The sequence below is a fragment of the Cervus elaphus genome, chromosome 18 (genome assembly GCF_910594005.1).
Source record: "Cervus elaphus chromosome 18, mCerEla1.1, whole genome shotgun sequence".
NCBI lineage: Eukaryota > Metazoa > Chordata > Mammalia > Artiodactyla > Cervidae > Cervus > Cervus elaphus.
In genome coordinates this window covers 123,633,776-123,658,765 of record NC_057832.1, presented here as the reverse complement: position 1 = coordinate 123,658,765, position 24,990 = coordinate 123,633,776, and the positions used below count along the sequence as shown (strand labels likewise).

Here is a 24,990-nt window from a genome sequence, read left to right as displayed (position 1 = left end):
GCTGTTCTTGTGTTTGGAGATGCACGCGTGCTCGCACACCCTTGTCTGTATTTCAGGAGTTGCCTTATTTGTGGAAGTATATGAAGGTATCCCATGGACAGAGGAGCCTGGCAGGCTACAGTTCCCAGGGTCCCACAGAGCTGGACCCAACTGAAGCAGCTTAGCACGGCACATCCAAGTGTATCAAGTTGGTTTAGTTATTAGATTGACTTTGCATATTAAGTTTGGGTTAAGTATTGACTGTTTATTTTCTGTTGGGGGAACTGATCTTCAATGAGATGTTGTAGAACAAAGCTAAGCTAAAAATTAGTGTCATCAAATATCTGAAGATTCTGTCTGGGTAACAAAGCATGAAGGTTGTCAGAAGTGTCAGGGTTGTTGAGATTGTTGTTGTTCAGATTTCTACCCAGGTTTTTGACTTCAAGTGGATCTAGGCCGCAGCTTTGATTGTGAGACCAGACCTGTCCTCACCGGTCGTGTGAGGGGTCAGGATTTGCAGTCATTTAGGAGGGTGAGGAAGAGCAGGCAGGAGAATGAAATGAGCAGAATCTGTATTAACTCGACCAAAAGCCTTACTTAGTTCTGTCAGCAAATCCTGGCAGCTCTGCCTGCACTGCCGCTCCTAGTCCAGTCCCTGACTCCTCTCGGGATGCCTGGCTGGTGTCCTCGGCCCTGCCCAGGGCGGGCACAGAGCAGGGCATCTTTGTCATTTTGTGCCTCTCTGCGTAAGGCTCCCGGCTGGCCCTCGTCACTCTCAAATAAGCCTCGTCTCCCGCTCCCCACCTGCAGCTTTCAAGCCCCCGGCCCTGGCCCCTGATGCCCCCCTCCTGGGCCCTGCCCCAGCCTCCTCCCTGGTTCTGGAACTGCGGGGCCCATTCCCACCTGGGACGTCCTCCCTCCAGTGATGCCCCGCAATCCTCTGCAGCCTCGCCATCTCTCAGGAGGGGCCTCCCCTCCTGGGCTCCTCACCGCCCAGTCACCCGTTTTAGTCCCCTCACCCTCTGCTGTTGTCTGAAGCTATCTTCTAAACAGTGCTGACCTACTGTGTGTGGTCTTTCTCCAGCTAAAACCCCAGCATCCTGAGGACAGAGTCTTTGACCTACTGGGTCCCCGGAATACGACACCCCGGCTCCTACAATGCTTTTAATAAAGCTAGTTGAATGAACAAACAAATGGCTAAACCCACCAACACATGAGCAAGAATCTGAAATAATGCTGCAATTCTTAGCTTCCTCTTCCACAATTAGAGGCAGAATCCACGTTTCACTCATAATGCCAGGCAAAGCTTTTTTGCCTCCAGTTTAGATATAAATAGCTGTACATTTATGGAAATATGGTATAATTCTCTTAATTATTTTCCACTGCTTATAAGTATTCACCTTTGTATTTTGCCTATGTTCATATAACCTTAATTGTTAAGATGTTAAATAAGATAATAAGGTTCAAACAATTGTTCACTTAAAATTCTTTGAGCTTCTTGAACATGTCAGCCCTGAATGCAGGTGAAGTTATTGTTGTTGTTACTATTACCACATGGTTCTCGCTAAGCCTCACTGCAGAAGACCTTTGTCACTCTCTCCTACGCACACACCCAAAATTACATGTCACTAAAGTGCCCAGCATGTAACAAACTAGGTTGTGTAAAAGAGCAAGACTTTCTGCTGTTTATTAAGAGGAAGTGGTGAGGACAAAATATTTATTTTTTAAAGTTTACTGATTAGAACATTTCTGGAACAGAGTGTGTCCCTTATTAACATTTTCCACCAGGGTTTCGGTTTAAGTCTTCATAAAATTGTGATTTTCCTTTTCCATAAATCTATAAAGCGAGGTGAGCGCAGGTCACAGCAGGTTTGATGGGCACATCAGTTAGCGTGGGAGGGTCTCTGAGGGCATCTCCCGCCCGCTCAGCCCTCCGTGGGGACGACCCGGCTGTGAGGCTGGAGGCTTCCTCAGCCTGACCCTGCAGACTTCAGGAAATTCCTGTTATCAGTAAGTAACAGTGAAGGTCGCTCCGTCGTGTCCAACTCTTTGCCACCCCATAAACTATACAGTCCATGGAATTCTCCAGGTCAGAATACTGGAGTGGGTAGCCCATCTCTTCTCCAGGGGATCTTCCCAACCCAGGGATTGAACCCAGGTCTCCCACATTGCAGGCGGATTCTTTACCAGCTGAGCTATGAGGGAATCCTATGTTATCAGTAAGCCTCCCCGCAATTAAGGACTCTTCTAGAGTTAGAATACCAAAACTCAGAATTATAATAAAAATATATTAATTAAAGCTTCCAATCAGTTAAGCTCTACAAAATCGAGATTTAACTAGTTTTCGTGTGCTCTCAACCCCCTGCTTTGCGAGCGGTTGCCTCTTCCTTCTCTTCAAAAGCACAGCCCTTCTCGGGGCCACGTAGGGGAAAAGAACTCATCCCGGGGAGGCTTTCCCAGCAGCACTTGGAAAAAGCACGTGGTTTTCTTTAAAGCTTTTGTTTCTTTGTTTTCTTGTTCTTCCATGTAGTTTGTTTTTTCAAGTACAAAAAGAACTTTAGACCAAACAGAGAGTCCAGGGCTCCCGGCCCGCAGCCCAGCACAGCGTCTTCCGTTTCTCCCTTGCTGCCTCTCTGTCCGGCACTGCCACTTACTCACCGTCTCCGCCTGTGTGAGCGTCAGTGGGGACTCCCTCTTAAAGGGTTTGCATTTGGAAGCATGTGAGCTTCTCAGCGCTGTTTTAACAGCTTAGCGTCTCTACCACCGCACAGTCAGGTCGGTCACCACACCAGAAAGGGGGGCTCGATCCTAACTCTCGCTGAGACAGCCTGAGAACAGCTTTCGGGGGTCCCTGGGCCTGCCGAGATTCCACTCCATCTTCAGAACAGCTCGGCCTGAGAAACAGAGCTTCCAGGGGAGGACCGGGGGAAGCAGCCTTGATTCACACGTGTTGGTGAGGCCACCTCTGCTGAGCATGCCCGATGCTTTTGCTGGCCCGTGTCAGGCTCTCGTCCTCTTCCCAACTCGCCAGGATAAGGGAGGCCAACTGCCCTCTGCGAGTTCATATGCGAAAGTCCCCTCCTCAAAAACGGGTTTCCTTGGCGGCGATGCTGAAAGTGTAATAGAGAGAGGAAAGGCCGCGTGAACGGGCTTTTGTTCATTCTTCCTAATTCCTCTCTCCCGACTGGGCTCCCTCAGGCCTTGCACACGCAGCCCAGGGGCTGGATTCCAAGGCATGCTGACTTTTCCCAAGCGAGCACCCGCTGCCAACACAGGGCCATGCGCTGAGCCGCCTGGTCTGGGCCCCCGCGTGTTCCTTTTCTCTAATGTGATACGTGTGTAGCTACTCTGCACTTTAAGTTTCTGGTTTGAAGGAGGTAAAACAGCACATGTTTAACTATCGGGTGAGACCCTTCATCCCTCGGCAGGTGAGACTGGGCGGGTGGGGCAGGTGTGAGAACTTGCTGGGAGGAGGGTGCTGGCCGTGTCCAGAGGTTCCAGTGTGGTTATTGTCACTGGAGTCAGATGGCAATTTGAATACACTTGATTGTATGGTTTGTGATTCCCATTTCAAGCAAATCTTTCCTAAGCTAAGAAACAACAAAACTGCCCTCTGATCACCTAACCATATCTGCCCTTCCTTGAGTTTGAACAGACTACTTTGAATTTCTAATTCCAAATATCTTAGCCTGCCTGATGCATAATATTAACAAATACCATTTAAAATATACCAGATGCATCAATCTATGACAGACAAAATACCCTCCTAATCCAGCAGTTTACTGTGCCCGCATCTGTGTCCATATGGGCTGAGCCCAGACAATTGACCCCACCTCGTTTCTCCTTTCATCTTTCCATGTTTTTTTGCTCATAACTTAAATGTCTTACTTTTGAAATTCAAACATTTAGCATACACATCTTCCCTTAATGCATTAATAAAGACAGGTAACCATGTTTATTTTTAAGGGAGAAAGGTTATCATCTCCCCAAACGGCAGCAGAAGCACCTCCCTTCTTGCTGTTAAAAGCCTGCATCTGATTCCATCTGATTTTAAAGCACCAACCTTCGGGTCCTCTCACAAGGAAAGAAAATGTAAAGGATGTATTCTTATTAACAAATGGTCTGATTGCTGTCATGGGCACCCATACCAGCTTCCCAGGTGGCCCCGTGGTAAAGAGTCTGCCTGCCAACGCAGGAGATGTGGGTTCAATCCCTGGATCGGGAAGATCCCCTGAAGAAGGAGATGGCAACCCACTCCAGTATTCTTGCCTGGAGAATCCCAAGGACAGAGGAGCCTGGTGGGCTACAGTCCAGGGGGTCACAGAAAGTCGGGCATGACTGAGCATGCATGCATGCAGAACAGCTTAAGTGCCCATATAGAGTAGAGAATAGAGACAAAGCTTTCCTAGTAATAACTGGATCTTCCAAAAGCCAGCCTCCTTTATGACACCCTCTCCTCAGTGACAGAAGCTTGTTTCTGGCAATGTCACTGTGAAATGGACATTCACTGGGACAGTCTGTACTGGTTTCGTGTCTGAAGACCCACAGAGCCACGGAAGTCTCCAGAGATCTGTGCAGACGTGGTTCTGTGCTGACATGAGTGGTTTCCGTCTGTACTGGTCATTGTGACATAAAGCCAACCGGATCTTAGCGTTTGCTAGGTTTTAGCAATGGTCTGCCCTCCTTATGAGTTCTAGTTTTTGTGTTAAAAGCTTCCAAATTTTGTGTTAAAGGCTTATTTTCATTATTCCCTTTATTAAGTCCTCTTGCCCCTCTTAGGATGTTACCCTCTTGTTGCTAGTGTTGCAAGCATGCATGCTCAGTTGCTCAGTCGTGTCTGACTCTTTGCGACCCCATGGACTGTCGCCTGCCAGGTTCCCCTGTCCGTGGGATTCTCCAGGCAAGAATACTGGAGTGGGTAGCCATGCCCTTCTCCAGGGGATCTTCTCAACCCCAGGATCAAAGCCATGTCTCCTGCAACCTCTGCATTGGCAAATGGGTTCTTTACCACTGGACCACCTGGGAAGCCCCATTGCTAGCGGTAAGAAATGCCAAAATAACATCATTTCTGTGACTTTTAGCAGAACTAAAACTGCACTGTTCACCCAGGCTCTTGTGACCACTCCACGTGAGTTTGGTTGAGCACTTTGGCAGCCGGGATCTGCCAGGATCCCAGCTCTGTGGGCTGGATTCAGACCAATTCGCACAGGTCTCCAGACCCATCCTCCCAGCATTCACAGGCGGGCAGCAACACTCCTGTAGCACAGAGGATGACCTGGGGGCCGGAGATCCGGGTGCCCTCAGCTCTCCTGGGAGCAGTCACAGCCCAAAGCCCTTGAGACCACAGATGCTGGCTTGTTCTGTAGTTGTTCGGTTGCTAAGCCATGCCCAACTCTTTGTGACCCATGGACAGAAGCACACCAGGCTTCCCTGTCCTTCACTCTCCCAGAGCTTGCTCAAACTCATGTCCATTGAGTCGGTGATGCCATCCAACCATCTCATCCTCTGTCATCCCCTTCTCCTCCTGCCTTCAATCTTTCCCAGCCTCAGGGTCTTTTCCAGTGAGTTGGCTCTTTGCATCAGGTGGCCAAAATATTGCAGCTTCAGTTTCAGCATCAGTCCTTCCAATGGATATTCTGTTTCATGAGGAAAGTCCTGGCTTGTTGCATGTGGTGAAGTAGATGATTTTAGTAACTGGGATTCTTTCCTTGTGACCCTGGACACTGATCCTTGATGTTGATGCTGGTAAAACAGTGCTGGTGAAACAGTTCAGATCCTGACATGATCTGAGGTGCCAGGTCACAGCCCCACACAGCATCACCAGCTCTTTCCACCTAGAAATCGGCAGCTCAGCTTCATGCCTCTAATCTGGCATTTCCAGCGGCACCTCGAGACTGGCTCACAACACCTCTGTCTGAAACCAGTGATAAGAAGCACGTAGTGGGGAGGAGCTCTAGGATCCACCCTGATCCATGCTGTGAGGAGGCGGTGGGTTTGTTAGAAGGACCACCGTCCCTGGTGAATGGGAAGCAGCATTGAAACCATGAACAATGGACTCAGTGATGCTGCCTCTCATCTCTTTAATGCTGTCAGGGAGGGTTGACCACAGACAAGGCAGGTTCATAGTAACAACTCGACTGTGATCCCCACTCCTTGCTCAGGCCGCAGTTGGCAGCTGCTGTCTGTGGAGACTTAACATATTGTATTTCATTAGATAATGGTACTGTCCCCAGAACACTGTAATCACAGAATATGGAAGAGACATTAAGAGATTCTCTAATGAGAGACACCGTCTTTTCCATCTGTATATAGTTTATAGTCACAGAGTATAATTCATATATTAACTCGGTCAAGCCCCAGAACTACCTTAGAAATATGTACTAGAATTTCCATTTTTGTGTAGTATATTAAGGGTAAGTAAAATTAGATGGTTTGCCCAAAAAGTCTCTGTGTAGGGACCAAACCTTTTTGTTTATTACATCATTAAAAAGTTTTTTGAAATCAAGCTCAGTGCCTTCTCCATTTTATTAAAGTTGCCTTCCTATTGGAAAACTCCCTTAGGCATTCACAAAGGCTCTGAGAATGATGTAAAATTAACTTCCCAAAGATACAAAAATGTGCCTGTGATTATTATTTTAATATGTGCCTGTGATTATTAACAAAACTCTTTTATACTCCAGAGCATCCCAAACACTCGATATTCCTAGGAATCACTTTCTTGACCCGAAGGTGTTGACAATTTGATCAAAAAACCATGCAAAAAATACTGGGGCAATATTAACAAATTGTGGACATACGTCTCCATGTTATAATGCAATAACACTTTTGTCCCAAAGATTCAGGATTCTGTGTAGATTGATTCTATTAAATGTGGAAGCCAGTTGGTTTGTCCAACATATGGAGAGCATTTCCTGAAAAGTCATCTTGTGGCATGTGGTCCTTGTGGCCCAGAAACTGTTGGTCATTTTCCTACCCAAACAGTCTAATCATGTGGGCCAGAAAAGGGCATGTGAGCTCAGGAACTGGAAGGTTAAAAGTCAGAAATACGAGAAAGATTAAAGAGGAACACCTTAGACTGAGTCAGTATCTCATGAACTAGGTCCTGTGAAAGCTGATGCCATCCTCATGGTAACGTCATGTGGTCAAGGCTCAAGGTCAGTGTCAGCCAAGTTGACTGCAAATGTAGAAAACCCATATTCTGAAAGCTCAAAACTTTTTTCCATGAATGGTTTGGTCTGGGGATTATCTTCTATGCAAGCACATCAAACCTAGGCTCTTGGAAAGTACCGCAATTCAAGAAGATTTTCAAAACGTTCACACTCAGGACTTACCTAAAATCAGCCCAAGTGAAGTTCCTCTGATGGACCCCAGGCTTACGGAAACACAATGCCCATAAGCCCAGAGCCCACCAGAACCCATGTCCAGGGGAGCGTACTGAGCAACTCTTCAGGATTAAAGACTTGCTTCCAAAGGTCCCTTCTGAACTACGGTAGCTGTCTTAACTCAACTATCTAAGCTCTTCAAGTTGAGCCCTGACTGCGCTTGACTGGGGTCTTCCAGGTGGTGCGGGGTCTCCCTCACTTGGCCAGCCCCCCTCCAGTGATGGTGACTCACGCTCCGTCCTGTGTACCCAGCGCTTCCCCTGTGTGGGTGACGGTGCTGGTGTAGGACAGGTCCCTACACCCCGGGAGCTCACAACCCGTGGGGAAGACAGGCTCCTTACACTGGGACAGCGTACAGCGTATCCCGAACACGGCTGCTCACCCAGGGCACAGGGTCCACAGAAGTGACCCACAGAGACAACACAGACCTGGACGCTGAAGGGCGTTAAGATCAAACAGTGGGCGAGACTGGGAGAAGAGCTTTTTGAACTCTGGCCGCACCTCCAGACCTGTGAGACCTTGAGATTGTCACAGGAACATTCGACATGAATTGTATGGATATTCCTTGGGTAACTCAGAAAGGAAGAAGGCAGCAGGAAATACTCAATGAAACATTCCAAAGTTCTTATGGTACTTTTGGGGGCAGTTCTTCCAAGTTTTAGATTTGATGGCAAAAATTTTGGAATGCCAGTTATCCATAGACAATAGACAATTGAGGTAATACAGATTACTTCAATTTGTGGTGCTGGAGAAGACTCTTGAGGGTCCCTTGCACCAGCTCGTGGATTGGTGCAGAGAGATCAAACCAATCAATCCTAAAGGAAAGCAACCCTGCATATTCATTGGAAGGACTTATGCTAAACCTAAAGCTCCAATACTTTGGCCACCTGATGCAAAGAGCTGACTCGTTGGAAAAGACTCTGATTTGGGGAAAGGTTGAAGGTGGGAGGAGAAGAGGGAGGCAGAAGATGAGACAGTTAGATAGTATCACTGACTCAATGGACATGAGTGAGCAAACTCTGGGAGATGGTGATGCACAGGGAAGACTGACGTGCTGCAGTCCATGGGGTCACAAAAAGTTGGACGTGACTTAGCAACTGGAAAACAACATACAGGTTTCCAGATTATGTCCGTCATTCAACAAATATCGACTCTGTGCTAAGTGCATGCAACATTATCTCCAGCCTGGAACAGGTGACCTCACGAGAGGATGGAGGGCCTGGCGCCCACAAAGCAGAAAGGGATTCATGTCACAGAGACGCAGGTTTTACAATAGTGAGTATCTGATGTGGGGAGTGGGTTGTGGGAAAGGAAGATCAGGGCAGGGACGGGCCTGAAGGAGGAGGTGGCATCTGCACTGACCTGGGCGTCTGGGTGGATTCATGGCAGAAGAATCAGCGTGAAGTGTTGAGAAAGATGGTGACGGGGGAAGAGTTCAAACGGGGAAGTGTTCTTACTGGGCCAGCGTGGCAGGTTGGTGACATGAAGTCTGGACAAAGCACAGGCTGTCGGGGTACCAGTGGCGGCGTTTGGAGCAGGTGGTATTGTGACCACAGTCCCGGCCCGTGAAGGAACCGGAGGGGGCCTGAGGGAGGAAGCAGAGAGGAGGCAGCAGGATGGTGCATCTGGAAGACCCTCGTCTCAGCATCTTTTCGGCTTAAGTGAGAAAACCCTGTAGTATTGATGTCATCCAAGGCCTGGGCAACAGCTGTCAGGACAGAAAAACAATAGCAACAACAAAAAGCAGCTCATGCATGTGCCAAGAACGGTGGTGTTTACCACAGCCTTACGGCTTCGCTCCGGGTGGGGGAGTTATCAGCGGCTTCTGTTTTCACTCTGCTTCCCTTCATTTTCTGTCCTTTTCTACTTGTGCTGTTTATGGAATAAATAGGTACCTTTTTTTTAAACTAAGCCCTCCTGCCATTCCCACTACCCCCCCACACACACACATGCATGCACACACATGCAGACACATACATGAAATGAACGTATTTTAAGCGTCAGCTTTTAGAACACCTACGGTCTGGGGGAGGAGCATGCAGACTCTTTAAATTTCATGTTCACTTACCTACTTATTCCAGGAGGCAACTGCGTCTGGGGAGGACCCCTCCACCTGTCCTCACATCCTTGAAAAGAAGGGGCCTCGTGGTATTAAGTCATGGTGGCAGGTTTTGTTTTTGTATAAAACTTATTCTTTTACGACCAAAGCCTAGCTTCCCCACAGACAATGTGAAACCCACTCCCATGTCTCCGAAGAAAAGCAGCTAATCCACAGGTGTAAGGAGGAAAGGCTCCTCAGATGTGGATGGGAATTATATGCATTTATTACGGTGAACGGCGCTTTGTAAAGATGCTAACGGAGAAGCACAGAACAGCTCACACTGAGACGACCGGAGCAGGACAGACACAGAGGACTGCGGCAGTGCGCACCGCGAGGACGGACACTTTACTCCGGTGTTTGCTTTTCTTTTGCTGATTTTTATTTTTGGCTGCGCTCAGGCTCTGTCCAGTTGCAGGAGTCGGGGCCCCTCACCACGGTGGCTCCTCTGGCAGAGCACGGGCTCAAGGGCGCACGGCGCAGTAGTTGCAGCTCGCAGGCTCTAGAGTACGACACCCCTTTTGCAGACAACGTTTGAGATTGGATTAAACCTTCCAAGGCTCATCATTTTAGAATCCATCATGTTTTATTGAAAGCAACCGGGGCTTCCCCGATTGCTCAAGCAGTGAAGAATCTGCCTGCAATGCAGGAGAGTCTGGTTGGATCCCGGGGTCAGGAAGATCCCCCAGAGAAGGAAATGGCAACCCATTCCACTATTGTTGCCTGGAGAATCCCACGGACAGAGGAGCCTGGTGGGCTACATATAGTCCATGGGGGTCACAAAGAGTCAGACACGACTGAGACTTACTGTTATAGGAGAGATCCAACAGTTCTCCATGTAGCTTACTTCTAGAAAACAACAGTTCTCAGAAAGAAGCTCATTCTTCCTTGATGATTTTGTGAACAGAGCATTTTCCAAAGAAAAGTGAGGATCCCAAATCATTTTGCCAGGAACCGTTTTATGTCCATGTGTAAGACTATACATTAACCAGTCTTGGGAAAACTAACCCCAGAAGAACTGAGACTATACACTTACCCAGAACTACCCGTCCTTCCTGGGACCTCTGTACACACCATATTTTAGGCTAGATAATAAGCTGGTCAGTATTTCCACAGATTTAAGTACTGTATCGTGCAAAAATGTCATCCTTATTAGAGTAACTTTGGTACAAAAAATATGTATGTGATGTTCCGTGGTGATTGTCCCAAAAGAAAGCAGTCTGTGGTTTACATTTTCTGGACTGTGACCTAAAGTTCCTTCTTTAAAGATGTTTCATTTTTCTGTGTGGTCATATTTGAACACCCACAAACAAGATGTTGGAAGATGAGACTATTTACTTTGGGCCCAATAAAACCACCTGGGTTGGTCCTTTGAAATTCTTTTCCTGAAACCCAAGGGCCATGTCGGGGGTTGGGCTTAGAACTGCTGTGATGTTTCTCTTCCTCACGAGGGTGAGCTACTGAGGTTCATGGTCTGTCCCTGAAAAGGGGCTCATAGTCACAATTCTTGGTCATCGGCATGTAAGGCCATCTGCTGGTCCCCTAAGCAGCTGTAGCAGGGGATCAAGGGACATGTGATAATCCCCCGGGGCCTTCTCAATGGCCCCCCCCGGGGCCACAGGTCAGGGGCACCTCACCTGGGCCAGGCAACCTGGAGCGTGACCCCTCCCCTGGAGCAGCGCCCTCAGGCACCTGGCTTCCACGCCCTGGTTCAGCGCATACGCGCTGATACACACACCGGTGGCCCGACATGGACAGAGTCGGTGTTTGTTCAGATCAGCTGTACTCCGCGTTTTACTGGGAGATGTGAGATCAGCACGACCATTCTGGTGGGCTTCCTTCCTTTTCACATGCCCATCTGCCCCCTGGGGTGGGTGCCAAAGAGCCGGGGCAGCCAAGGGCAGTGGTGGTCGCTGGATTGAGCAGAGGAAGGGGCTGACAGAGGGTCAGGGTGGGCGTGGAAGAGGTGTAAACCTTGGCCGGACACTGGAGTGCCTGACCGCTGGAGACCTGGGTCCGTGTGTGCATGTGTGCACACGTGTGTATGCACATGTATATGTACGTGCATGTGTGTGTTTCATTTTGCTGTTTGGACATATTTGAGGAAACCCACAAGCAAGATGTTAGAAGATGGGACGATTTCCTTTGGGCCCAATAAAACCACCTGGGTCGGTCCTTTGAAATTCTTTTCCTTAAAACCGCGGTCATCTCTGGGCTAAACAGATCAGCAAGGCAAGTGAACAAGACTGGCTCCAGAGTCTGTGGAGGGAATGTTCCTGAGGCCAGTTTCCCCGTCCACCTCTCCTGTGTCAGTGCCCACAGGCAGGTGCCTGGAAAAATTAAGATCAGAGCAGAAGAGGGTCAGATATTTGGTTTGTGTTTGGGGTTTTGTTTTTTAACACTGCGCCCATCAGAGCAAACTGCATCCCCCTGGTGGATTCAGAGAAGCCGGCCAGTTATAAGAAAAACGACTTCCGTGCAAACAGCGGTGGGAGCAGGTCAGCAGCCGCAGCGCGGCTCGGCGCGGGCTCCCCGCGCTGGGACGTGGGACACGCGCCCCCCGCGTCTGCTTCGTGCTCAGCCCCCTCCCAGCCGCGGTGCCGGCCCGCCCCGCCCCGAGCGCGCAGGTGACGGTGGGCGCCGCCTGGGCCGCCCCCGGGCCCACGCCCCCGAGGCGGCCCTGCCGACGCTCGCTCTCTGTTCCAGGCCTACATGGAGGACCATCTGAAGAACAAGAACCGCCTGGAGAAGGAGTGGGAGGCGCTGTGTGCCTACCAGGCCGAGCCCAACAGCTCGTTCGTGGCCCAGAGGGAGGAGAACCTGCCGAAGAACCGCTGCCCGGCGGTGCTCACCTGTACGTACCGCCCGGCGCCGGGGACGGGGTGGCGGGGGCCGGGGAGGGGCTGCGCCGGCCCGGCCCCGGGGTCTCCTCTCGGCTCACCGGCTACAGAGCCCTCCCTCCTCCGCATCTGCCCCTCTGCCGACAAACAGTTTCTCTTGGTTTCCTTTTTTGAGGTAGAATGATTTACAGTGTTGTGTCACTTCGGGGTGTACGGCGCAGTGATTCGGTGACACACACATGTTCTTTTTCAGATTCTTTTCACTCGCAGGTTATTGCAGAATACCGAGCATAGTTCCCCGTGCAGCGCGGCAGGACCTTGTTGCGTGTGTTTTATGTGCAGAAGCGTGTGTGTGTTGGTCCCAAACTCCTGTCATCCCTTCCCCGCCTCCCCTTTGTTAACTGTCAGTTTGTTTTCTGTGTCTCTGTGTCCCTCCCTGTTTTGTAAATAAGTTCATTTGTGTCGATTTTAGATTCCGAGCCCTGCAAGCCCCACCCGGTCCTGGCGGCGCGGCGGTGGGGGTGGGCACAGGTAGATTCCAGCAAGCTCAGGCTCTGCCGCTGCTGTTGCTCTGGACTCAGGTTCCGAACGCCTGGAGCCTCGTCCTCCCCTTGTCCTGGGGGTCACACTGTTGCCCTTGGACTCTCAGGGCTGTGGGGTCAGTGAGGCAGTCCTGCAGGCCGGGCAGGCTACGGGAGGAGCAGATGGGTGTCCCCAGCATCGCTGGGCACCTGCTGCCTGGCCAGGAGTCGCTGCCAAGAGAGGGGACACGGGGAGATGCCGGCCCTCCGTGTCCCTGACGTCGTGTGAGCCGACAGGCGACTGCAGGGGCAGAGGCCCCTGGGGGCGTGAAGGGATGCGCGGGCTGAATGTGCGTCTTCCCACCCGGCCGTTCCTGCCTTCCGTCAGCATCTGGAGATGCTCCAGCCTCCCATGTTCCAGCAGATTCCAGGCTGGGGTTGGGGTGGGGGGCGGTCTGTGATTAATACACACCCCCTGTGGGGGCAGGAGTCTGACGTGTGTTTGTGAGCAAAGTGTCTGATGTAAGCGCCAGCTTCACGTGATGAGTGACTTGTGCGCATGAAGTGAGTTTATGGCAGAGGGCGGGAGGGATTCAGGCAGACTTCAGACGTGACAACACATATTTTGTGGGCTGACGTGTCCGAGGGCTCAGCAAAGCCACTCAGGTCTCAGAGGGAAGGCCAGCACCCTCGTGGGGACACAGCCTCCATCCTGCGCTGGGAGCCAGGGGGCCAGGCGGTGCTACCCAAAGGCAGGAGCCCAGCCCCTGCTTCCTGTCTGCCCGGAGGAAGCAGTGGCCGACACTCTGGCTCGTGGGCAATGGCAGCGACTCACTCCCTGCTCACAGGACAGGAAGAGCCAAGACACGCACCCGTGTGGCTTTGGACCGGAGCCCGGGAATGACACACTGCTGTAAAATCTGAACACGCTTCTAGGTGTAAGGTTTTTCTAACAGTTTAGTTGGTGTTCAGACCAGTTCCGTGATGTCTGAAGGGCTTTTCCCTAAAGAGCTCCAAAAATAGGAGCCGTTGCAATTTATGTTTTATATTTAGAAGGAAAGCCAATCACAAACAGATAAAAATTTAAGTACCTGCTGTGCGCCAAGAAATATCAATATATCAGTAACCTCAGACATGCAGATGACACCACCCTAATGGCAGGAAGCGAAGAGGAACTAAAGAGCCTCTTGATGAAAGTGAAAGAGGAGAGTGAGAAAGTTGGCTTAAAGCTCAACATTCAGAAAACTAAGATCATGGCATCCAGTCCTATCACTTCATGGCAAATAGATGGGGAAACAGTGGAAACAGTGACAGACTTTATCTTTTTGGGCTCCAAAATCACTGCAGATGGTGACTGCAGCCATGAAATTAAAGATGCTTGCTCCTTGGAAGAGAAGTTATGACCAACCTAGATAGCATATTAAAAAGCAGAGACATTACTCCGGGAGTCGGTGATGGACAGGGAGGCCTGGCATGCTGAAGTACGTGGGGTCACAAAGAGTCAGACACAACTGAGCAACTGAACTGAGCTGAGCACCAAGGACTGCTGACCGACACGGGGGCGTCCAGTCAACGAGCTCGGCCCGTGTCCTCAGAGAGGATCTGGGTGAGGGATTCCAATTGCACCCCAGATGAGTAGCCGTATGGGGCAGACGGTCAGCCTGTGTGGAAACCTCTGGTTTGCTTGGTTGCTCTGGTTGGCACGATAAACACTCAAGTTCAAAGGCTCTTCCTCAAGTGCCGTCCTGCAGCGCCAACCAGAACGCGACACGTTCCAGGCCACACGCCCTGCAGCCAGCGGGTCCACAGCCCAGGGCCTCAGGGACGTAGGACAGCCTGTCTTCAGCCTCCAGTGGGGGCGGGGGTCCAGCCCCGAGGGAACCAGGGCCCTGGAAGCCCTCGGACCAGAGCCTCGGGCCTGTCGCCCGCTCGTGGGCTGGAGCCAGGGCTCCACACAGAAGTGCTTTCTCGGCTGGACTCTGGTGCGGGGTGCGAGACAGAAGCTGCCATTTCTGACCGTGTGGCCGTCGCAGAGCCCGGCCTGCAGAGACAGGCGGGTGGACGGAGCCTCCCTGGGTGCGTGGGTCTGGTCCTCCAAGCTCCCGCCCTCTCAGCTTGCAGAAAGAGACCCTGTGGTCAGGTCTCGGCCTGCACCCTCCCTCAGCAGGACCCTAGGGCGATGGCGTGGCCTTAACTCCAGGTGGTCTCGCCAGATTCCACCAGGAAGAACGGCCACTTCCCGAGACCTGCTTCATGTTGTCCGACTGTTCCCTCTGCACATGCAGCGATGTCCGTGATGGAGCAGAGCATGTAGACAGGGTGGGCCTCCACACACCCTGGTCCCTGAAGTTGATGTTGACGCCACGTGGGTGTCGGGGCACTCACTACAGCGTCATGTATCAGACACGCTCCCCCAGCGCCCACGTCATCCCTATGCCCTAGAGACAGGAGTGCTGCTGGGCATCCACCATGCTCCCTGATGGGCATGGCCAGGACACCCACCTGGACCCCCCAGGGCAGCGTGCAGGCTCCGTCCACATCTCTGCTGGTCCGCCACCCGCCTGAAACATCTCCCCACGCCCCACGCCCCGCCCACACTGGGGCCGGTCTAGCTGAGGCAGGGACACCCCCTGTGTCCCCATCAGCAGGTTGGTGGGAGGTTCAAAGTGGCCAGACCAGCAACTTTCCCATCCCTGACAGCCCAGAGGTTCTAGCTGCAAACAAATTGTCTTTCAAAGAAGAAGGCAGATTTACAAGATGTTGGCTCGTGCTGTGCTGGGTCTAGTTATATAGCTCAGAAGTTAAAGAATTTAAAATGCTTTCTAATTTTTTTTTTTTTGCATTTTTAAAAGAATTATGCAATATTCCCTCATATTCCTGTTCTTTACAAGCTAAGGACAGGAATATAATGCTATGGTGGTGTGCCATCTTAAACAAAGTCTGTGATTCTGACTTATAATAGCAACAGAGAGACACAGAGGTACGGGGTACTTAGCGATGAAACTGGAGAGAAGGTCAAGTCAAGGACGCAAACACGGAGGATGGACAGAAGGATCCTTGAAGCCGGGTCTCAGGTGTGGCCCTTAGAGTGTTGCTACTGACACCTCACAGCCGCGTCCACGGCCTTACCTGGCAGATGGGGCCGGGGAGGCTCTGAGCGACTCCCGCCCGGCTCTTCCCGGGAGCCGCATCACCTGCGGCACCAGCTTCTGCCGCGTGTGACAAAAAGGACAGTGACTGGCTGAGCATGTCGCGTGCCACCCCTGAGTTCCCGGGCCTGCCCCGCCCCTCCCGGGCCTCCTCCACCTGACAGATGAAGGGGCTGGGATTCGAGTCTGTCTGTATGCCCTGTGATGACGGAACACCCTTGGTCGGGGCCTGTGCTTCTGTTTCCGCCGTTGTTCTGTGTGTGTGCCACACGATTGCTGCGGCAAACGCGCACACCGTGCTCCCTGCCACCCTGCCTCCAAGCACGAGGACAGGGCCCTGGTGTCTGCACTGCACCCGCCCAGGGCCGGGCCTGCAGCCTCCTGGTCCTGGGGCCACTGGGGCCCCTGGGCAGAGCTCCCGTCCCCTTCCTGCAGGCTCCTGAGGGCCCACCTCGCACCTGCCCCCTGCTTTCCTCATAGGAAACTCACTTTTTTCAGCTGGTAGGAAACTCCCGCTCTCGGTCACTGAAGGTTTGGGACCCGAAAGAGCTGAGACGTAGGAGCAGGGCACACAGGTGGGTGCGTCCTAAGGAAGCCAGGCCCAGACACAGGCCAGCCCCGGGGGCGGGTGTGCCCGGGCCGCGGAGCTGTGTCCTCACGGGCTGGAGGCCGGACCCAGGGTGAGGCTGCCCGCTCGGGGCTCTGGAGGGCATCCGTCCCAGGCTGTCTCCTTGGTCTTCACGTCTGCATGCCCGCTTCCGTCTGCCTGGGTCTGAGTCTGGAACCCCCTGCTTCTCTCCGGGCCCCAGACACGTGGGGTGAGGCCCACCCGTGCCTGTGAGCTCGCTGTGCCCACCCCCTCTGCACAGACCCAGCTCCTCGTCAAGGCCACAGCCCAAGGTTCTGGGGGCACAGTTCAACCTTTGACCCCAGGAGCCCCGGGACAGCCTGGGCCACAACCTGAAGCCTGTGGAGTCCATTCCTGCCCGGCACACAGGCCGAGTCCTGAGGGGCCTTCCCCTCGTGGACGCTGAGTGCGAGGCCCATGCCTAGTTGGGGGTCCCCGTGCTCCGGCCCCTGTAACCCACCTTCATGGCCACTCATCTGCCGAGCTGGGCAGCCATCCTGCAGGAAGCCCCGGTGATGCTTGCGGTTTGATCACCCATCGGGAAACCCACAAAATTCAGGAAGGAACTGGTGACTGCTGGGTCACTCCCCAGCTTGGCCTGACGTGGGGTCTCTGTGGAGGACTCGGAGCCCTCTGGACAGTGCTGGCCCATCTCAGACACCCCTGCCACGCCCTCCAAGTGGAGAAACTGCTGTCAGCCAGCGTGATGGTCCCGTCTCAGTCTTCACAGCAAATTGAGAAGCTCAAGGGCCCTGAGGCAACACTGGCAGACCATTCAGAGGCAGCAGTTCGCTCGGCTGGAGCCCCTGTCAACCAGCGGGTTCTACAGACCCCCGGCTCACGTTACCATCAGCAGCATCGATGATTCACATCCTCGAGGGAAGTGAAGACTGTTGACTCGCCCACGTATCAATACACTCGGCAGTGTCAGTGACATGACCGGGGAGCCCAGGAAAGCCCCATCCTGAGGAGTCCATGTGAGGAGATCACAGTGGAGGTGGCCTCCGCACTGTCCGTTGCTGGGTCCCGGCTGTGTGGGTGAGGGTCTGCACCATGGTCCAGGCTGGAAGGAAGCTGGATGGCAAAGCTCAGTGACCTCCAGAGTCTGCCGCTTCAAGGCTCCTCTGCCCTCGTAGCCAAGCAGTTCGAGAACCTGTTCCTCCCTGGCGTTTGTGAAAACCTTCCTGAGGTCACTGATAACTCGTCACAGCCACACAGCGAGCTTCGCCAGCTCAGCCGACCCTTCATCCGTCAGGTGTGCGTCCGTCTGTCATCCTGACCTTGTTTCTGAATCCCTTCCGTCTGCCAGGCCTCACGTGGCACCTTACGGAAGCCGTTCAGCACAACGGCCCTGTGAGTTGGACATCATCACCCTACACTTCAGCTGATAAATCTGACACTTTAAGATGCTGAACCATTTACTCAGATATCACGTGGCTAGCAGGAGGCAGGACTGGGTCGAGCCCTTAGCTCTGTGGCCTTCGCCACGTCAGTTACTTGATCTTTTGGAGCCTTAGTTTCTTCAGCCTAAAGATCTTTCGTTTCTTTAGCCTTCAGCCTAAAACTGGAAAATGGTCCTGGCTCTGTCTGGCACGGTGTTCCAGGAAGAAGGAGGTGATGAGTGTGAAACACTAGGACAGGTAGTGGATAGAACATGAGAGGAATTCAAGCACTGCTCTTGAACACGGGAGTAGCACCAGTAATTCTTCAGGGGTTCAGGAAAGGGACACTCACAGAGGACTAGTTCAGCCAGCTTCTTCTTGAGAGGGGTTCTTCTCCTTCCCTTCTTGGCTGAAGTTACCACTGCGGATCTCGTGAGAGGAGAATGGCCCAGTGATGGAGCCAGGTGCAGCAGGGAGATGCGACCCAAATTTACTCGTGTCCTGGCTTCCGAGGGCATCTCAGACGAACACCTTGAGGACACACCCACCTCTTCGTTCAGACACCAGCGCTGCAGCTGTGAAATGTCTTGCTCTGAGGTTGGGGTCGTTGTGTTGAGTTTGCTCCCGAGAAAGGTGTGTGTGTTTGTCCAAGGAAGACGAAGGAATCATTCGGGGGAGGGGTGGGGACTTGCTCACCCCGGCCCTGGCGTCAGCTCCACCGCCCCTGTCAACCGGGAGCGAACCAGTGATCCTCCAGGCACTCTCTCTGCCTTTCACATCATGAAGGAAACTTGCGGCCGCCCTCAAAACAGGAACTGCGACCACAAAATATAAGGCATGCCCAGCTGAGTGAAATGTCCCCTGGACCATCCCTGCTACACACAACTGCCCTTCACTGGACTCTGGCCCTTCCGGGGTGGCCCTCAGTGTCTCCGAGGGAGGTCAAGATGGTGCCACGCTAAAAAAAATCAAGTTCACTCTCAATTTTAAATGAGCATGTTGCCACCAAGTCAGATACGTGATGGGAAGGAAGTAGAACTCTGAGCTTTGGACGCCTTCGCCCCAGACTCAGGGGCGTCTCGGAAAGGGTGCTTGCAGGGACAAAGGTGTCTGGGCCAGTGCCTGCATGAGGCTGGTGCAGGTGCGGAGGCTGCAAGCTGTCCTCACAGACACGCTCGGGCTCCGGCCCTGCTCATTCTGTCCCGTCAACCATCAAAGAGCCAAGCTCACCAGGACGCCTGAACTTAGGACGCGCTTTCTCCATCCTCCTGCTAGAAAATCCAGCTGGTGCTTGTTCACTGGGCCTGGTTGCTCGTGGGGCTCCGTGGAGATGAAGGGGGCCCAACAGCCCCCCAAGGCTGTGCCAGTTCAGTGCTGCACGGGGGCCACTCTGCTCTGGGTGGGACGGGCGCCCTCTGAAGCTCTGGGCCCCGCTCCCTTGCGATCGCCAGCAGCCCTGCCCTGGGTCCTGGGTTCTCAGACCCTGGGAGCGGCTGACTGCTGCTATCAGCAGAGCCCACAGTGGACTCCTGGAGAGTGCCTGCAGTGAGGCCCTCAGGAACCCTCTGGAAGGTGCTGGAAGCCCTGCCCTGTGCGTCCAGACCCCTGTGTGGCTGCAACAAGCACGGCCTCCATTCAGAGAGGGGCCCAGCTTCTGAGCAGTTCACCCAATCTCTGGCTTTGAGGTGTCTGAACACCCCCCTCCCCCAACACACCAAGAAACTGGGCTCTTGAAGTGCATTTAAGGGTTGGTGTTTGTAGCACGTTGGAATGTCAGAGTTGACAGACTTTTCTTGTAAGTTTTGTTTCAACTTCCTGCTGCAGCCATTTCTCAGTCTCTCAAGAAAAATCTGTGCAGGACCCAAAGTCATTGGGTCCAGGGGACTTTAGAATTGGTGGCATCTTAGCAGGAGGCTTGGCAGCTGCCGTTGTAAACACCTTCAGAACATTCCGCAGGGTGTGCTCAGGTAAACGCACCAGGTGTGAACTCCTTCCTGATATCTAGATGGTTCTTACCTGTCTTATCTCTGCTGGGAAACGGCCAACGTTAATACCTCAATAAGATGCACTGGAGGGTATCCGGTCTCCAGCAGATGGTACCTTCCAAGTTCAGTCAGCTATAGGCCTCGCCAAGTTTCCTGAACCCCAGAACTGTCTAAAACAAGAAATAAGTGAGTAAAGTCTCCCAGAGAAATGAAAGAAGTCACCACAGCAAAGCTCCTGAGCTCTCCTGCTGCCACTGCCCAAGCTGCTCCCAGGGCTGGGGGCAGGAAGTGGGGAGATAAGGCAGAAGGGCCAGGAATCCGGCCTCAGACTTGGGGTGACATGCTCGCCACCATGGAAATGCAGGCCTCTGGGGCTGCAGTGGGGCTCTGTCTTCTCGGCAGAAGAAGCGGGGTGGGGCCCTCGGGCCCCGCTGTAGCACGGGCTGACAGCAGAGCTCAGCGCTTTCCGCTTTCACAGTCACACCTTGCTGAGGGAGAGGAGGAAGGTGGGAGCCTCGGGGTCCCTCAGGGTGCCCTGCTCGCTATGAAGTCCCTGCAAATGGGCAGAGAGAGTCATCACTGAAAGCAGGAGAGTGCTTGTTCCAGAACCAAAATTAGGGGTGATTCATGGATCAGACACATCAAGCTATGATGGAGCATGTCCTTACTCCCCACCCAAGTGTCTGATTTCAGCATCAGTCAAGGTATTGTGCCCATTGAAAGCACATTTTCATGTCCATGAGTCCCCATGTGGCTCCTGGCTCCCTCTTCAACCTCATTTTCTTTTGCCCTTCTGCCCCTTTTAAATCTACGTTCTTCTAAACACAAGCATCTTGTCATTTCTAGACCACAAAACTGGGTGTGCTGAATGGTGGGCTAATAGCTTAATATCTATGTTGGTATTTCTTTTCTCTATGTTACTGAATATATGTCATTTAAAAGCAAACACTGCATGAGCCATTGCCAGGGAGTTGATTATCTTTAGCTCAGAAGGTAAAGAATCTGCCTGCAATGCAAGAGACCCAGGTTCAAACCCTGGGCCAGGAAGACTCCGTAGAGAAGGAAATGGCAACCCATTCCCGTATTCTTGCCTGGAAAATTCCATGAACAGAGGATCCTGGTGGGCTACAATCCATGGGGTCGCAAAGAGTCAGACACAACTGAGTGATAGCCAGCTTTGGCGTTGAACTTGACACAAGAGCAACGCTGGGTGCCCATACACCTGGATGCTCTGCTGGTGGACTGAAGGACCCCAGTGGGGGATGATGGGAGGAGGCACAGACTGGGAGCAGTGGGGTGGGGGGGGGGCGGCGAGCAGTGGCCCTGGAAGATGCACCACATGGGTTAACGCTCTGCCCTTGGGCTTGCAGATGACCACTCCCGGATCCGGCTGAAATCAGAGAACAGCCACAGCAGCTCTGACTACATCAACGCCAGCCCCATCGTGAGTACCAACCCTGCCACCTGCCAAGGCTGGGGGGAGGAGTAGGCCAGCCCGGCCCTGGGTCAAGAGCTGATAGCCAATCTCCACCAGGTAACTAGTCTCCACCAGGTAACTCTGAACCCAGTAACTAGCCTCCACCCAGTAACTCTTCTCCACCAGGTAACTAGCCTCCACCAGGTAACTACTTCCATCTGGTAATTAGTCTCCACCAAGTAACTCTGAACCCAGTAACTAGCCTCCACCCGGTAACTCTTCTCTACCAGGTAACTAGCCTCCACACAGGAACTAGTCTCCCCCCGGGTAAGTAGCCTCCAGTCTGAAACTAGTTTCCACCTGGTAACTAACCTCCTCCAGGTTACTAGCCTCCACAATATAACTACCATCCACCTTGTAACTAGCCTCCTCCAGTTTACCAGCCCCCACTCTGTAACTAGTCTCCACCTGATAACTAACATCCACCCTGTAACTAGTCTCCACCTAGTAACTAACATCTACTCTGTAACTAGTCTCTACCTGGTAACTAGCCTCCACCCCACAACTAGCCTCCACCAGGTAACTAGTCTCCACACTGTAACTAGCCTCCACCCAAGAACTAGCATCCACCCTGTAAGTAGTCTCTACCTGGTAACTAGCCTCCACCTGGTAACTAGCATCCACCCTGAAACTAGCCTCTACCTGATAACTAACCTCCACCTGGTAACTAGTCTCCCCTCGGTAAATAGCCTCCAGTCTGTAACTAGTCTCCACCTGGTAACTAGCCTCCACCACGTAACTGGCCTCCACCTGGTAACTAACATCCACCTTGTAACTAGCCTCCTCCCTGCAACTAGCCTCCACTGGGTTACTAGCCTCCACACTGTAACTAGTCTCTGCCTGGTAACTAGCCTCCACCTTGTAACTAGTCTCCCCCTGGTAACTAGCCTCCACCAAGTTACCAGACTCCACACTATAACTAGCCTCCAATCAGTAACTAGCATCCACCCTGTAACTAGTCTCTACCTGGTAACTAGCCTCTACCAGGTAACTAGTCTCCACCTGGTAACTAGCATCCACCCTGAAACTAGTCTCTACCTGATAACTACCCTCTGCCTGGTAACTAGTCTCCACCTGATAACTAGTCTCCACCAGGTAACTAACCTCAACCTGGTAACTAACCTCCACCTTGTAATTAGCCTCCACCCTGCAACTAGCCTCCACCAGGTTACCAGCCTCCACACTGTAACTAGTCTCCACCTGGTAACTAGCCTCCATCTTGTTACTAGTCTCCCCCCAGTAACACCTCCACCAAGTTCCCAGACTCCACACTATACCTAGCCTCCACTTGGTAACTAGCATCCACCCTGAAATTAGTCTCTACCTGATAACTAGCCTCTGCTGGTAACTAGTCTCCACCTGATAACTAGCCTCCACCCTATAACTAACCTCCACCAGGTTACTGGCCCCATCAGGTACCAAGGCTGGTGCACTGCCCCTGCCTGCTCTCGATGGCCCTTGTCCCCAGCGTCCGGGGCAGAGAGGACACAATGCCGGGCGCAGGGCCTGGTCACCCCATAGCAACAGCATCCTGAGAAGTTGCTGCTGGAACCCATGACTTTGGGGAAATCTTTATTCCCTACTTGGGGGAAACGGGAAAAAACAGACCCAAACCTGGTGCGTGTTGAAGTGATGGATGGCCTGGAGGTGGGTGGAAACTAGGTTGGTTTCTTCTGGTTTTTCCAGCGGGCAGGGTCTTCACTTCCTGGGGTGGAGGGGCCGCAGCCATGCCTCCCTGGGCAGCTGGTATCAGATGGGGGGCTGGGGGAGGGTCTCTGTCCTAGAGACCCTGTGGCCAGCAGGCATTCCTGGCTTCTGGAGAGTCCCCCCGACCCCGGCCACAACCACTATTCCCACTGCTTCCTGCCCTGCACCCGGTGGGGAGGGGCTTAGGAGGAAACCCTGGAGCGGCCCCCCAACACAGGGGGATGAGGGGCTGGAAGGTGGGCCAGAGGGCTGGAGTGAGTGTAGGTGGCAAGTGGTGAGATGAACCTGCTATCCACACTCAGAGTGCCGCACCAGGTAACTAACCTCCACCTGGTAACTAACATCCACCTTGTAACTAGCCTCCTCCCTGCAACTAGCCTCCACTGGACCCGCAGCAGAGGGTCTCCACCTGGACCTGCAGCAGAGCATGGGGAGTGGGTGTGGGCGGTGTCCCCTTGGTCTCGGCGCTGGTCGGGGAGGGTCGGGCCACCTCACTGAGCTCTCAAGTTGGCTTCAAAGACAGGCGTGCCGGATGCAGCACGTCCTGGGGCTCTGATGACTGAGGTTATGGGAGTGTCGGTGGCCGAGGGGGCGGGACTGTCTCTGATTCCTGACGGAGCCTTGTGCGAGCCACAAGCCACAGTCCCTGCTGTCCTCGGTGGTGAACCTGGGGAGACAGCTCACCGTCTGCCGTGAGCAGGACCGCCGACCGTAAACCACTGTCCTCGTGGCGGTTTATTTCAGCGCGGCTGTTGTGTAAACCTTATCCTCATGACGTCGGTGCAGTGCGGGTCAGTCCCACTTCCTGACACTTCACACCACATGGCGGGAGCTCCGTGTAACGCAGTCGCTGTGAGAAGGGGATTTGCAGTGAGCACCCCCTCTACACCTGCCCAAGCCCAGGCCCGTGTTTCTGGGGCTGTTTTTAAGGAGTCACCCCTTTGTTTCCGGCAGCGTAGGTGTCAAATGCTAGCTCCATGTATGCAGAGGCCTCAGTGAGGCCTTCAGTCAGTCTTCTCGGTAAACACTCTTGATGAGTTTGGCATTTTTCCATCAATTCTACTTCAAAAAGCCAAGCGAAAGCCCCATTGATTTCCCCACGTCTCCCCCGATGAGGCTGGGGTTTGTGCCTGCCGGGTCTTGGTGATGGGCTACAGAAGCGGGGAGCAGCCTTTGTCCCGTTGGGCTCCTTCCCTGGAACGAACATGTGACAGGCCAGAGAAATTCCTTCAAGTCTGAGAGACGGGAGTTCAGTGTGGGGGGTGCCCGACTCTCCCCTTTGAATGGCTTCCGGCTTCCAGACGTCTGGGCCACTTCAGGCTAGTTAGGACCAGGGGAGGACAAGGGGCTGGAGGCCACATCACCGCCCCCTCCTCTCCGAGCTGCCCAACGCCCCACTCCTGCACCCTCCCCATCTCTCTCCTGTTGGCAGAGATTTAGAACAGCCTCCCAGACCCAACGACAGGGCAGGGGCGTGGGTCAGAAGGTGAGGCCAGAAGAGAGACATGATTTTTCAGTGTCTTTTTATGTTTTCCTTTTATTTCACTCCACAATTCTTTTTGTTCACATTTGGGGTGTACGTATGAATTAGAAGAACTCCTCGACTCCTCTTCTCCCTGAAATGACTGACGGTCCTGTGACAACAAGCTTCCTGGCAGAGCTGAATGAGAAGCTTGCGATTAGAGCCCAAGAAGCCCCAGCTGTGCAGAACAATACTACAATAATTACACCCGTCATATTTGTACTTAGTCCTCATTAAAGTTCAGGGAAGCCATCAGTCCTTAATAACGTGTCATCTCTGCTTTGAAATCAGAAGTGACCAAAGTCTACGGGAATTCTGTG

General features: G+C 52.8%; 1 protein-coding gene across 3 annotated transcripts in view; it reads left to right on the top strand.

Moving 5' to 3' along the window:
• The window catches only part of PTPRN2 (protein tyrosine phosphatase receptor type N2), a 593,102-nt gene that overhangs the window by 523,244 nt on the left and 44,868 nt on the right, over nucleotides 1-24,990 (top strand). For all 3 annotated transcript variants that reach the window (XM_043873080.1, XM_043873079.1, XM_043873077.1), the window contains exons 15-16: nucleotides 12,166-12,313; nucleotides 21,335-21,408. In XM_043873080.1, the coding sequence (XP_043729015.1) occupies nucleotides 12,166-12,313; nucleotides 21,335-21,408 (222 nt within the window). The remainder of the gene's footprint in view (nucleotides 1-12,165; nucleotides 12,314-21,334; nucleotides 21,409-24,990) is intronic.